The following is a 15663-nucleotide window of genomic DNA, read 5'->3' on the forward strand; positions in this document are numbered from 1 at the left end:
AACTTGAGATTATTGTCACTACCTGATCCTAATCACGGAGCAAACACGATTGACTCCAAACTAAGCTCATGTTGTAAATTCAAGGAGCCCAGCTTTCTGAGTGGCTGCTTTATTATCTGTTTGACCAACCACTACCTGGTTAATCAAATACTTTTTTTCTCCAAGGAAAGAGTCATCTCTAACTGACCCCAGCAAGCTGAGCAACCACATTTCTTCATGATCATAGTGTCCCCCTCAGGGCCAGAGCATCCCTAACTGGACTCAGGCCTACCAGACTGCCACTATACTCTTTGTTATCTACAAGTCCTTTTGTGCAGTGTGTGTGTGTGTGTGTGTGTGTGTGTGTATGGGGGTGATACCAAGAGTGAAAAAAATCTCCATGACTCATCACAGTTTTCTCCTTGAAGAGACCTCTCATCCTTTGCTTGCTTGAAGCTGTTCTGCCACAAGGTCTACCCTAAGCTGCAGTTGGGTTTTGGTGGGAGGAAGAGGAAACTTTTAGGACTGCCATTTCCATTCTTGTTATTTTTTGTTTGTTTGTTTGGGATTTTTTTGCAGGGCAATGAGGATTAAGTGACTTGCCCAGGGTCACACAGCTAGTAAATGTCAAGTGTTTGAGGTCGCATTTGAACTCACATCCTCCTGAATCCAGGGCTGGTGCTTTATCTACTGAGCCACTGCGACACCTAGCTGCTCCCTCCCGCCCCCTGCCATTTCCATTCTTTAAGCCACAGAGGCAGGATTTGAATTAGAGTCCTCAGATGCTCCTCCAGCATTCTGGACCTGCTGACCTTTAAGTCTCTCATAAAAATAAGATTTTTAAAAAAAAATGTGCCTCCTGTAATAGTTGTCCCGGCGCAGCTAGGTGGTGCAGTGGATAGAGCACTGGCCCTGGATTCAGGAGGACCTGAGTTCAAATCCGGCCTCAGACATTTAACACTTACTAGCTGTGTGACCCTGGGCAAGTCACTTAACCCCAATTGCCCCGCAAAAAAAAAAAAAAAGTTGTCCCAAAAGGAGAGTAGAAATCTCCTATGTGGCATTGTTTGAGGAATTCAGGGTGGTGTAGTAGGTAAAGTGTTGGTCATAGGGTCAGGGAAACCTGAGTTCAAATTTTGCCTCAGATGCTTGTTAGCTGTGTAACCCGGGCAAGTCATTTCTCTGTCTCAGTTTCCTCATCTGTAAAATGGAGATAATCATAGTACCTATTTCCCAGGTTATTTCCCCTTGTGAGAGGAAAAAAATGAAATATTTATAAAGTTCTTTGTAAACCTTAAAGGACCATACATGTATTACCTATCAACACTTTCCCCTACTGGCCCATTCCCAATGCCTGAAATTCCATAGTTAGAGCTTTCTTTGGATCTTTCCATAAGGTTTTTTTGGTCTTCCAGTCTTCCATGAAAATGAAGATACTCTTAGGACAGTTAATACTTTTTAGCCTGTATTGAGTAGCTTGTTGCAGGATAGCATGAGTTCCAGCTCAGAGCTAGGTCCTGTAAGGATAGGGCTTGGAGCAGTCAGAGGGACAAGTTAAATGGAAACAGGAAGATATGCAAGGTTCTCATCCTCATCTGCTTCACAATTTTGCCTCAGGCTAGCCTTTTCTTTGCCTCTAGTTTAAGTGGAAGTTTGGCACTTCAGCAAATCTGGCTTTGACTTTATGTTGACTCTGGACCAGTGGTTCTTTTCTCCTTGACCCTTTGTTCCCAGATCCTTGATTGTATGAACTGGATTGACCTTTGCCCATCACCCCCAGTGCTAGAGGAGATAAGTAGCCTTTTCCCAATTGGGCTCTGAAAGCTGGTGACATTCCCCTAGGGAGCCTTTACAAGGGGACCAATGCACTTGCATCATTTACAGGCATCCACATTGATTACCTGGGACCAGAGTGTTCTCCGAAGCCAGGGTGAGCTGGTGACCACCTGGAGTCCCCTGGTTCAGATCAAGGTTCACCTGGAGAATCGCCGGAACAAGAAGCTCTTCCATTGTTGGCTAAAGGGTCCCAGGCAGGGACTGAATCTGACTTCTGCCTACAGACACACAGAGCAGGTGAGAACATGGTATCCAATTCTGCTTTGGGCTGGGAGGGCCCCATCCTCCTTCTTCTATAGGGTCAGTCCCTGAAATCAGAAGTACCGCAGGTACTTCTGATGTCTGATAATTCTGCCCTCTGGAGAGATGACACCCAGCTGCTTTGTTCAGGATGCCCAAAGTCCTTGATCCATTGTGCACAGGCCCCATCTTGCTCAGCTGGCCTCGGTCATTGTCAGTGCCCTGCAGCCACCTGGTCCTGGAAGGTCAGACTCAGTCCAGTTCAGAGACTCTGATTTTGCATCATCAATCAACCAAGCAAGCATTTATTAAATGCTTATTCTGGGCTAGGTTAAGTTCTAAGGATACAAAGAAAGGCAGAAACAGTTCCTGTGCTCAAGGACTTTACATTGTAATATGTACATTTACATAAATGCACACACACCGTCCCTGCCCTTAATGAAATAAGGATACAGTATGTGAATAAATATATACCACATATATACACTGATCCACATGTATGCACATACATGTGTATATGTATGTGTGTATCTATACATACATATATACCTTCCTTTGGGGACATTTGCATTGTAATGGAGGAGACAACATGCAAATAACTAGGTGCGTGCATGTCATGCGTACATGCATGCACACATACTTAATGCACATGTGCGTGCATCCTGCTTGCACACACAGAGTCCCTTCTTTGGGGACCTTGCATTATAACAATGGATGGAAGCAACATGGAAATAGGCATATAGAAGAGTCAAGCATATATGTATATGTTCATATACACATATACATCTAAACATAGGATGGGGGTAGCCGTCCTTCCTATGTGGGATCCTCAAGGTCGTAAAGCCTAATCAGCACCTGAATTATTTGACCCTTGCCTCCCCTCAGGACAGGGCTGGATCTCCGCTTCCAGCCTGTTCTTCTCTCCTCATTCTTCAACCCCCCACTCTGTCTTTCCCATTGCAGCCCAGAAAGACCACCGTGTTAATAACAGCTCTGTGGAGTGATTCTAAAAGCCAGCCCAACGGACTGCACCTGGAGGGTCAGCTGGAGGAGCTGAGGAGGGAGAGGATGCTGTACCAGAAGCGAGGGACTCTTCAGTTCAGGTCCATAGACCCCCTTGTTGAAGGATCACAATGGTCAGCCAGCCCCGATTTCCCTTCCCAACCCATTATCCCTACAGGAGGTGTCTGGGTAACAAACCCAAGGAAACCTGCCTTGGTTTCCTAAAAAGAAGTCTTTTTATCATTGAGGGAGTGGCTTTTTTCAAGGATGCAGGATGGAGTCGTGTGGAGGGTCCCCGCTGAGGCTCACGATAATACCTGCAGGGCTGAAACGGACTCCTTGAGCATGTTTGCAGTCCATCAATCAGTCAGCACGGATTTATGAAATGTTTGCTATGTGCTGGTAATGCTAAGCCTGGGGATAACAAAGGAAATAAGAAACAGCCCTTGGCTTTAAGGAGCTCACAATCCACAGTTAAGTGGAGACAATATGCTGATAACTATGTACATCTTGTAAGATGTCTATGTCTTTTTCTATATCTATGTCCCTGGCAGTAGGGATATGGGGAAAGGCCTCTGGCAGAAGGTGGGATTTGAGCTGAAAGAAACCAGAAAAGCCAGGGGTCACAGGGGAGAAGGGAGGGCATTCTATGCAGAGGGAGCAGTCCTTGAAAAGACAGAGTCTGGAAACGAGGCAATCTGTGTGAGGAGCAGCAAGGTCACTGTTGCTGGATTGTAGAATAGAATATATGGAAGATAGTGAAGTGAGCGGAACACCCCCTCCCTCCACACACACCCCCATTCCTCCCATAAGGGTCTCTTGATGCTCCTGCCAACGTAGCAGAATCTCAGGTTCCCTCTGAATCACAGACCAGCTTGGGGAACTTTGGCCTCCTCTGAGACCTGGAGCAAAAAGGTTGAGAGAGTTTGTTTCTAAATCTTTTTGAAAGCTTTGATCTGGTACTTGGAATCTCTGTCTTCTCTGCTCCATGAGTGTATTTTGTCTGGACCTGCACAGATTGTAGGCAATTCATTTTCTCTCTTTGAGAATCCTGTTTACTAATTGTATGACCTTGGGCAAGTCAGTTAACTTCCCCTCATCTTAGTGTTCTCATGTGTAAAATAAGTGGATTGGATTAGTAGGCTTTAAGAAATTCCTTCCAAGGACAGCTGGGTGGCACAGTGGATAGAGCACTGGCCCTAGATTCAGGAGGACCTGAGTTCAAATAAGGCCTCAGACACTTTACACACTTACTAGCTATGTGACCCCGGGCAAGTCACTTAACTTCAATTGCCTCACCCAAAAAAAAAAAAAAAGCACTGGCCCTGGATTCAGGAGGACCTGAGTTCAAATCTGGTCTCAGACACTTGACACTTACTAGCTGTGTGACTCTGGGTCCTGCCTGAAAAAAAAAAAAAAAAGCCCCTTCCAGCTAGGTGGTGCAAAGCAAAAAGTATTGGACTCTTGGAGTCAAGAAGTCCTGACTCAGGCACTTAATAGCTATGTGACTCTGGGCAACAGTAGGTTAATCAATGAACACTTATTAAGCACCTACTATGTGCCAGGAACTGTGCTAAACACAGTTTTTTAAAAAAAGACAGCTTCTTCCTTCAAGGAGCTTACAATCTAGTGCAAGTCACTTAACCTCTCTCTGTCATAGTTCCTTATATGTAAAATGGGCATAAGAGCACCTACCCCACAGGGTTGTTGTTGGGATCGAAAGAGATAACATATACAAAGCATTTTGCAGACTTCAAAGCACTATATAAATGCCAGATATCATCACCATCATCATATGAACCTGTGATCTATAAAATGAGTAGGTTAAAATAGAAGATGCTAAAACCATGCCTTCAGATCCCACTTCTGACTCTACCTGTGTGACCTTGGACAAGTCACTTAACCTTTTGGGGCCTCAGTTTCTTCACATGTAAAACTGGGATAATGGCACCTATCAGGTTGTGGTGAGGATCTAATGAGATGACCTGTGCAAAGCACCTTGTAGTCTTGAAAGCATTATATAAATGCTAGTTATTATTATTATAGTTATTATTATCATCTATGAACCTATCATCTATTAAATGAGTAGGTTGGATTAGATGACTAAGCTCCTGGGTTCATATCCTGCTGCTGACACTACCGGTGTGACCTTAGACAAGTCACTTCTCTGGGCCTCAGTTTGAAGGAGTTGAACTAGCGGATTTTAAGAACCCTTCAACCTTTAAATTGATTATTATATTATTATGATCCTCTGATCCTTTCTGGCTTCGGCTGCTCCTAAATGGATTGAATACAAAGAGGGACCTTGGAATGGGGTCAGTGGTGATTCTGAGCTAGTCTGTGGCAGCAACCTAGAAGTCTGTTTTTTGTTGTTCTCCTCCGTGGTGCTTTTGACAACATTTTCCTTTTAAAATCTCCCCCCATCCCAAATCTAGGCATCCCTTAAAACTGCCCATGCCTCAGAGCTTCCTCCTGCAGGAGACATTTACTGCGGACAAAAGCCAGAAACATTACATGTTGGAGACCAAAGTCTTGGTGAATGGGCTGGAAGAATGTGTGCAGACACTGACCCTAGGTTACCAGGCTGACCGACCCTACGTGAGTGGGCCAAGGAGCCTGGGCTGGAGCAGGGTGGGGGATGGGATAGCTGAGACAGTGAACTGCTTAAGCCAATGAGTGCATGACTGCATGTGTATTCCTTATAGATCTGTGCTACTTTGACTCATCCATACAACAGCAAGGTCATCCCCAAGAGCATAGACACGTGTGTTTTGACAAGGATTCAACAAAATGTAAGTGTGATCCTTGATGGGGCCATGAGGTGAGATGCACAGAGAGGAGGGAAGATCTTTAATATTGAAACCTGTGCCAGACACAACTCAAAAATTCCTGGTATTTGGGCTTGTCCCCGAACCATCAACTGAAGAGGGAAAGTAAGGGAGGTTTGTCTTTTCAAAGAAGCAAAGGAGGCAGGAGACATTTTGGCAAGAAAAATTTGGTTGTCAAGTTAGTATTCCTTTAACAGAGACTTTGTCAGGCTACATCCCAGTTTAAAACCTGTAATTTTCTTTTTCTTTTTTTTTTTTTTTTTGTGGGGCAATGGGGGTTAAGTGACTTGCCCAGGGTCACACAGCTAGTAAATGTCAAGTGTCTGAGGCCGGATTTGAACTCAGGTACTCCTGAATCCAGGGCCGGTGCTTTATCCACTGCGTCACCTAGCCGCCCCCTAAAACCTGTAATTTTCATTGGCCAGGCTGAGTCTAAATTTATGGTAGCGCTAGAAAGAGGTCTGGGGACCTGGATTTGAATCTTGGCCCCCACCATTTATTAACTATGTGACCATGGACCCATTCTTAGGCCTCTCTCTGGGCCTCCATTTCCTTCTCTGTAAAATGAAAGGGGCAGAATAGAGGAGTTCTAAGGTCCCTTCTAGTTTTAAGGGTACTGTCTCTGGAATCAGAGGGCATGGGTTAAAATCCTGCCTCTGCTGAGGCCAACCTTTGATGTTGTTCAGCCATTTTGGTTGTGTCCAACTCTTCCTAACCCTATTTGGTGTTTTCTTGGCAAAGATACTGGAGTGGCTTGCCATTTCTTTCTCCAGCTCATTTTACAGATGAAGAAATGGAGGCAAACAGGGTTCAGTGACCTGCCCAGGGTCGCACAGCTAGTATGTATCTGAGGTCAAATTTGAACTCAGATCTTCCTGACTCCAGGCCCAAGCTCTAGCTGCCTGCAAAGCTGTATACAATATATTAGAAAGGGTACTTTGATTTTTTTTTTTTTGGAGTCAGAAGGTGTGGGTTCAAATCTTGCTCTGACATATTACCTATGGGACTTTGGGCAAGAAACTTCATTCCTCTGGGCCTCAGTTTCCTTATTTGTAAAATGAGGGAGTTGGACTAGAAGTGGTATTCACGCTCTAGATTCCTGATCCTATACCCCTCCCCTTATAACATGTGTATATGTGCATAACTGAGAGTCAGCACTTTGTCATGAAGAGTCCCATCTTTGACACATACTGGCAATTCACTTAATCTCTAGCTAGGCAGCTAGCTCTTCAAGGCTCTTCAAGTTGCAGAGAATGTGCTGATTCACATAGGTAAAGTTCTTTGCCATACGTGTGTATATATACACATACACATACATGTGCACATATACATATCCATATGTGTACATGCACACATACATAAACATTTATTTACACACAACTGCATATGTAACTACTTGTTCAATATCCATTTGAAAAGGAGTGATTTGTCACAGCTTCCACATCTTCCTTCTATATCCAGGGTAACCAGGAGGTTGAAGCTGCTTTGAAAGTCAATCAAAAGGATATTCTACACTTGAAGGGAAAACACCATAACAAGTCTGTGGAAGGAAATTTCCGTCATGACCTGAACTTGGATTTGACCCATTCAACTCAGGTATCCAAGGTTCTGTGACTCCCTCCTGGCTACAACTTTATCTCAGATTCTCTAAACTTTCATTCTCCAGAAGAGTGAATGTCAAAGTGTGTGCATGTGTGTTTTTTTCCCCAGCTGAGGATCCCCCAGGCACTGGGCCTTCATGGTGAGATCTTCTTCAGGCAGCACCCCATGGGAGAGTTTGACTGTGGTATAACTGTGCAAGCTGCTGTCAGTCAGAAGGTCACATCTCAGGTGGGGAAGCTGACCCATCCCTCCCTCTGGGGTTGTGAAAGAGAAGGGTGGGCCTGTTATATCCTGTGTTTCCAAGTTCCCTTCTGAAGCAAGGGAACTTAGGTGATAAATCTGTGTTCTCTGGTAAACAGGCTAAGTAGAAAAGACCAGACTTTCTGCTGTCCAAGCAGGTTTTAGTGAATGAATAGGCTTGTTGGGAGTGGGAGCTTGTGAAAGGCAGGAGGCAAAATTAGAAAGGGGTAGAATTTGGCAACCCCAGATTTGTTATTTCGGCCTTTCACAAGTCCCTGAAACATTGTCTTCTGAACCTTTTGCTGTGTGTTCCTAGAATGGCTGGTTGCATGGGTTAAGGGCTTGGATTTTCTTGGGGTTCCTCTGGGTTTTTTGTGACACAGTTCCCTCTTGGTTCTTCTACCCATCTTACTGTCTTTTTTTCAGTCTCTTCTATCTTCCCCCTCCCCAATGGTAGGTGTCTTCCAAAGGTCTAAGATCCTCTTCTCTATACACTCTCTCACTTAATGATCTAATCAGCTCCCATAAGCTTAATCATCCTCTCTATTTAGATGACTCTAAGATCTCTATGTCTAGCTCTGGTCTCTCTCTGGTACATCCATCCTCCATCCTGATAGATTTAGACCATAGATTTAGAACTAGAAAAGGGACCTTAGAATCAGCCCACTCATTTTATAGATGAGTTAACTCAGACTCAAGGAAGTTGTCACTTGAATCTCTTCTACCCTGTACTTATGAATTATTAACTCCCTTTGGGGCATTTCTAATTCCTGCAGACCAGTGGTGCTGAATTCAAAGAGAAATGGTGGCCATTAATCCATACATAAGGATGCTGATGGTCCACATATTGACTTAATTTTAAAATGGAATATTATCTATGTTTTATTGTATTTTTACTTACTTTGTTAAATACTTCCCAATTACATTTTTTTTTTTGGTGAGGCAATTGAGGTTAAGTGACTTGCCTAGGGTCACACAGCTAGTAAGTGTTAAGTGTCTGAGGCTGGATTTGAACTCAGGTACTCCTGACTCCAGGGCCGGTACTCTATCCACTGTGCCACCTAGCTGCCCCCCCCCAATTACATTTTAATGTGGTTCAGGCCACACTCAGTAGTGTTGCAGGCCTTGTAGTCCACACTTCTGCTTGTAGACATCTCAAACTCAACATGTCTAAGAATGGAATTCATTTCTCTGCCTCCCTTAACCCATCTGCCCTGGTAACTTTATTGTTAGTCAAGGGCACCACTATGCTTCCATTCACCAACTTTTGCAACACTGGTGCCATTCTCAACTCCTCACTTTCCCTCACCTCTCCTTTCAAGTCAGTGGCCAAATCTTGTTGATTCTACCATCACTGCATCTCTCAGGAATCTCTTTTCTTCAATTGCACTGCCCCTGCTGTACTTCAGGCCTGAATCACCTCTCACCTGAACTGTATTGCAATAGCATTCTAACTGGTCTCCCTTCCCAAGTCTTACTTCACTCCAATCTATCCTCCACTGAGCTGCCAAAGTGATTTTCCTAAATCACAAGTCTCACCCCCTCATTCCCCTACTCATTAAACTCCAGTAACTCCCTATTATCTCACGGGCCCAATAGAGACCCTACAGGGCTCTTTATCTGGGATTTAAAGTCTTTCACAACTGTATGCCAACTACCTTTCTAGCTTTATTTTTATTAATCCCCTTCCAAACTGGCTTGCATTCTGTTCTAATCTCCTGCCTCTTTGTCTTTGTCCCAGCTGGCCTTCCATGCCTGGAATGCATTCCTTCCTTTCCTTGACCTCTTAGAATCCCTAGATCCTTCAAAATAATTCAACACAAGCCCTTTGCATAGAGCCTTTCTTTATCCCCCTGCCCCCCCCCCACTGCTAGTATCTCCCCTACCTCAATTACCTTCTATTTATTGTTGAATGTTTTATATATTTTTATATATACCCATATATGTTATATATGTATGTGTACATATGTATATGTATATATATAAACATACATAGACACAGTAGCGCGCTGGTAAATATTTAACAACCAGCTCTCTGAAAATGTGGGACACTCTTTTCCATTTAATCTGCATTATTAACATTTTCTCTACCACTTTCTTAACTCTAGACAACCAGCAAAATAATAAATCAAGCCCTGATTTACTGTAGCATTTGCCAATTTCTGAGGTGTAAAAGCTCACACTGGTAAATTTAACAATCAGCTCTTGGAAGCTGGTACAAGTGGCTCTAACATACCCCTGATTCCCCCTTCCCCAATTATCTTGATTATATTTTGCATTATATGTACATGTTTTATCTCCTATTAGAATGTAGGCTCCTGGAGGACAGAGACTGTCTCATTTTTGTCTCTGTATTTCCAGTGTCTGGCACACAGTGAGTTCTTGATAAATGCTTTTTTTCTTTTTCTTTTCTTTTCTTTTGTGGGGCAATGAGGATTAAGTGACTTGCCCAGGGTCACACAGCTAGTAAGTGTCAAGTGTCTGAGGCCGGATTTGAACTCAGATCCTCCTGAATCCAGGGCCAGTGCTTTATCCACTGTGTTACCTAGCTGCCCCTGATAAATGCTTTTTGATTGGTTAATTTTGACTAGCAGAAGGATCCTGGTATTGGCCTGAATTAAGTTTTGGATGAACTCTCTACCCTGAACCTCCCACACAAAGCCCTCCCCCGGGCTCCTGAGAGTACCCAGCTTGGCTCTGATTTTTCTTCCTCTCTCCTCTCATTCCTGCAGTTCTTGCTCCAGTTGAATGGATCCAAGTCTCACTTTGGGTTTTTCTCTCAACTGAGGCATCCTTCCAGGGTGACGCTTCCTCCAAATTTCCAGGTACTATATCATCTGTGGAATACCACAGACTCCCTATGAGGACTTTCCGCATCTTAATCTGGGGAACCGGGAGATGAGGATGGACTCAAAGAGGTTCTATTTTTGAAATGCTGTTCTTGGGGGAGGCAGGGGGGACCCAAGGTAGATCTGAAACATAAACAGGCTCTACCAGATTTTCTGTTATTTAAACTGCTTAAAAATGGTGAAGGTTTTTTGGTTCTTTATAGGATGAAGGAGCTCAAACTTCCTCTTCATGCCTCCTTTCCCCTTGAAATACAGGAAGAGAATGTCCCAAACAGCAGTGATTTGTACTATCATGAAAGGCATTATGGGATACTGCTCTTGCTAACAACCATCCTAAGCACTTTTTTTTTTTTAGAGAGGCAATTGGGGTTAAGTGACTTGTCCAGGGTCACACAGCTAGTAAGTGTTAAGTGTCTAAGGCCAGATTTGAACTCAGGTACTCCTGACTCCAGGGCCGGTGCTCTACATCCTAAGCACTTTGCAATTATCATCTCATTTGATCCTCACAACAACCTGGGCAGTAGGTATAGTATTATCCCTATTTTATAGATGAGGAAACAGAAACAAACAGACATTAGGTGACTTGCCCAGGATCACACAGCTCTTAAATACAAGAGGTCAACTTTGAACTCATCTTTCTGATACCAGGCCTACACTCTCTCCACTGTGCCACCTAGTGAATAAAGTATTGCTCCTGGGAACGGCAAGACCTTAGTTTGAGTCTCACTTCTCTGACTAGCTGTGTGACCAGTCAATCTCTGAGCCTCATCTATAAAATCAGAAGAGTAAAACCTATGCTATGGGTTGTTTTATGGATCAGCTGAAATAATATAACTAAGGAACACACTTTGTACCCTTTAAAGGTTACACAGAAACATCAACTCCCCTTATTTTTGGCCAGTTGAATTTCCCTCCCAGGGAGATATTTAATTTTTTTTTTTTAATTTTTTTTAGTGAGGCAATTGGGGTTAAGTGACTTGCCCAGGGTCACACAGCTAGTAAGTGTTAAGCGTCTGAGGCCGGATTTGAACTCAGGTACTCCTGACTCCAGGGCCGGTGCTCTATCCACTGCGCCACCTAGCTGCCCTGAGATATTTAATTTTGAAAAAACAAAGTGGGGGGCAGCTAGGTGGCGCAGTGGATAAAGCACCGGCCCTGGATTCAGGAGGACCTGAGTTCAAATCCGGCCTCAGACGCTTGACACTTACTAGCTGTGTGACCCTGGGCAAGTCACTTAACCTCCATTGCCCTTCAAAAAAACAAAACAAAACAAAGTGGACCAGAGTGGGCATAATGTTTGGTGTCCCCAAGATAGGAGAGAGAATTAGATTTAGGTTTACCTGGTCTGTTGCACGAGCAGAGGTACTAGGGCTGGCTCAGTTCAAGGTGTCTCTATTCTCAATCTAATTTAATAGGTAGTTATTTGGCACCTACATTGTGTTTGTCACCATGGGAGACATAAATTCATTCCTACTGGGTCCAGAGTTTTGTTTGAGGCACTGGGGGAAATTTTGCTAGTGACCCTTCATTAATGTAACATAACCTAGGAGGAAGATAAGGTGCAAACACAGGTAACCACAATACCCTGTATTATGTGCTAAATGCATCAGGGGCAGATAAGTGGTGTCGTGGATAGAGAGCTGGGCCTGGAGTAAGGAAGATGAATTGAAATCTGGACTCAGACATTTAACTTAGATTTGTAACTTTAAGCAGTTTCCTCAGTTGCAAAGTGGGAATGATAATAAGACCTACTACTTGGGGTTGTTATGAGGATCAATCAAAATAATGCTTGCAAAGCATAGTGCCTGGCACATAGTAGGTGCTTAATTAATGTTTCCTCCCTTCCTTCAAAAATATGACAATCTGAGCATTTAAGGAGCTTAAAACCTATTTCTGGGGCAGCTAGGTGGCCAGTGGATAGAGCACCGGCCCTGGAGTCAGGAGTACCTGAGTTCAAATCCAGCCTCAGACACTTAACACTTACTAGCTGTGTGACCCTGGGCAATTCACTTAACCCCAATTGCCTCACTAAAAAAAAACCAACAAACCCCCCCCCCAAACAAACCTATTTCTAGTGTTTTATTAATGACTTTTGGTTTTTCTTTCTTTCTATCTTTCTTTCCTGGGGCAATGAGGGTTAAGTGACTTGCCCAGGGTCACACAGCTAGTAAGTGTCAAGTGTCTGAGGCTGGATTTGAACTCAAATACTCCTGAATCCAGGCCCAGTGCTTTATCCACTGCACCACCTAGCTTCCCCCTTTTGGTTGTTTGGTTTTATTTTTTTAAACTCACAATTACTTCCAGTGGAATTGCCTCTACCCAATAGAACTCTCCCTTATAACAAAGAAAAATAACAGTAGAACCAGTGATGCAGCAACCACCCCTGACAGCATATACAATATTCCTCCCCCATAGGCCATCACCTCTGCACTGAGAGGAGGGACATTTCATCATTGGTTCTCTGGAACCTTGCAAGAATGGCCATTATATTTAATTTGACTGAGCTGTGACTCTGATATGTTTTAATGCTGTTTTCATCTATATTTATGTAGTTTTCTGTTTTGTTGTTTAGTCATTTCTGTTGTGTCCGACTCTCTGTGACCCCACTTGGAGTTTTCTTGGCAGAGATACTGGAGTAGTTTGCCATGTCCTTCTCCAGCTCATTGTACAGATGACAAAACTGAGGCAAACAGGGTTAAGTGACTTGCCCAGGGTCACACAGCTGACCAGATTTGAAGTCAGTAAGATGAGTCTTCCAGACTCCCAGAAGGTGAATTCCCATTTTGACCCTTTTTTTTTGCCCCCATGTGATCCACCCTGTAGGTCCAGGCTGCTGGTAGGCGTCACAAAGATCGAAGCATCAATGGCTCCTTGTCTGTGCATGCCTCAGGGAAGGAGCTGGTCCTGCTAGAGGCCAGTGTGCACAGAGAGACCAGGAAGAGCTCCCACGGATGGGATGCAAGGGCTCTCCTCCGACAAGCCATCTTCACCGATCCCAGGGCAGTGTGGCTACAGCTGTCCGGCAAGGTCACCCCAGCAAGGTAATAGCCCACAAAAGCTAGTGCTGGGGCAGCTAGGTGGCACAGTGGATAGAGCACCGGCCCTGGGGTCAGGAGTACCTGAGTTCAAATCCGCTCTCAGACACTTAACACTTACTAGCTGTGTGACCTTGGGCAAGTCACTTAACCCCAATTGCCTCACTAAAAAAACAAAACAAAACAAAACAAAATAAAAGCTAGTGCTATAATGCTCAAGAGACCACTCAGCCAACAAATGGTTTGGTGAATAGAGGAAATGATCTGATGGATGCTCTGACACCATCTTGTAGCAGGGCATTGCCTTTTTCAGGATATCTGGGCCATAGCTAGAAGTGCCCACCCCCCACACTCACAATTAAGTACATTGTAGCATGTTCCATGATGATGGCTGTGGGTGCCCCTGGAATATGGCCCTTGGGGTGACAGAAAGATCTCCCTGCTCGGTCACATTTCTCCCATGAACATATATGAAATCCCACTACCTGAAATTCATTCCTTTGGAGTGCAGGTTTGCCTCTGGTGTGAGTGAGAGTATCCACTTTATCATGTAACTACCCAGGAGAAGGGTAACACATCAAGCTCTCTTCCTTTTGCATCCTTATCCCTCCTTTTAAATACAATTCAAATTTAACTTTCTCCATCTCCTTTTCCGCCTTCTCTGGGAAATCTTCCCTTATTCTGGCATGATAAGGACCTTCCCACTTAGATGTCACAAATTACTTCACTCGCAATCCTCTAATGTATTTGTCATGTAAAATTATGCTATCATTACCCGCGTTTGTATCTTTTATCCCTATTAAATTATTTTTTTGTTGTGGTTTTTTGTTTTTTTTGCGGGGCAATGGAGGTTGTTACTTGCCCAGGGTCACACAGCTAGTAAGTGTCAAATGTCTGAGGCCAGATTTGAACTCAGGTACTCCTGAATCCAGGGCTGGTGCTTTATCCACTGTGCCACCTAGCAGCTCCCTATCCCTATTAAATTATAAGCTTCATGAGGGCAGAAACTGTGTTAGCTAAATTTTGTATCTCCGCCAGTGCCTAATGTACTGTTTTGCAAATGGGAGATGTTTGTTGAATGAATGCATGAATGAATGAAGCTGTCATTCACACTCTAGTGTGAAGGTAGAATGCATTAAGGATACTGGGATATGAAAGGTTAAGTAAGATAAGGTCTCTGCATTTAAGGAGCATTTATAGTCTGCTAAGGGGAATTAAGACATGATCATTAATAAATGCAGAAAAAACAAGGAAGGGGGCAGCTAGGTAGCACAGTGGATAAAACACCGGCCCTGGATTCAGGAGGACCTGAGTTCAAATCCAGCCTCAGATACTTGACACTAGCTGTGTGACCCTGGGTAAGTCACTTAATCCTCATTGCCCCGCAAAAAAAAGAAAAAATAAGGAAGAATGGGAAAGTATAAGAGAGGTGCAACATGTATTGAGAGTTCAGAAGAAAAGGAGGTTATTTCTCTTTGAAGAAGAGGGGTCAGGGAGGACTTCATTCATGGTAGAGATGGTGTCTTTGGGCTGAGCTGTGAAGGATAGATAGTGATTTGATCTGTAGAACTGCAGAGAGGACCATATGCTTGCCTCTCAACAGAAGTCTGAGAGAAGTTACCAAGAGAATAGGAGTGTTCATGGGGAAAAGAAAAAGGAAAGACGTGGCAATGCACAAATGGCTGGATTTTCCACACTATGAACTGACTGGGCCATTATATGAAGCTGCTATAGAGTGGGTATGTAGTGTGGCTCAGTGGAAGAAGAACCGGCTCTCAAATCATAGGACCTGGGTTCAAATACCGTCTCTGATGCTTACTACCCACATGATCCTGGCCAAGTCAACCTCTCTGGGCCTCAGTTTTCTCATTTGTAAAATGAGAAGATTGAGCTAGGGACCCACTGGGGTCCCTTCCAGCTCTAGTCCATTTTGTGGTGCTAGGACATTGGCTTAAGAAGGAGACAGGAGGGGCAGCTAGATGGCGCAGTGGATAGAGCACTGGCTCTGGAGTCAGGAGTACCTGAGTTCAAATCCGGCCTCAGACACATAAC

The 15663-nt window shown here is 44.0% G+C and overlaps 1 protein-coding gene across 1 annotated transcript in view; it reads left to right on the forward strand.

Annotated features, from left to right (window-relative positions):
- Window positions 1-15663, forward strand: part of LOC122752259 — a 183301-nt gene that overhangs the window by 70345 nt on the left and 97293 nt on the right. The window contains exons 29-36 of the mRNA XM_043999277.1: window positions 1864-2052; window positions 3019-3158; window positions 5493-5655; window positions 5763-5855; window positions 7347-7481; window positions 7596-7715; window positions 10460-10552; window positions 13400-13617. Coding sequence (XP_043855212.1) covers window positions 1864-2052; window positions 3019-3158; window positions 5493-5655; window positions 5763-5855; window positions 7347-7481; window positions 7596-7715; window positions 10460-10552; window positions 13400-13617 — 1151 coding nt within the window. The remainder of the gene's footprint in view (window positions 1-1863; window positions 2053-3018; window positions 3159-5492; window positions 5656-5762; window positions 5856-7346; window positions 7482-7595; window positions 7716-10459; window positions 10553-13399; window positions 13618-15663) is intronic.

The sequence above is a fragment of the Dromiciops gliroides genome, chromosome 1 (assembly GCF_019393635.1).
Source record: "Dromiciops gliroides isolate mDroGli1 chromosome 1, mDroGli1.pri, whole genome shotgun sequence".
NCBI classification, from domain to species: Eukaryota; Metazoa; Chordata; class Mammalia; order Microbiotheria; family Microbiotheriidae; genus Dromiciops; species Dromiciops gliroides.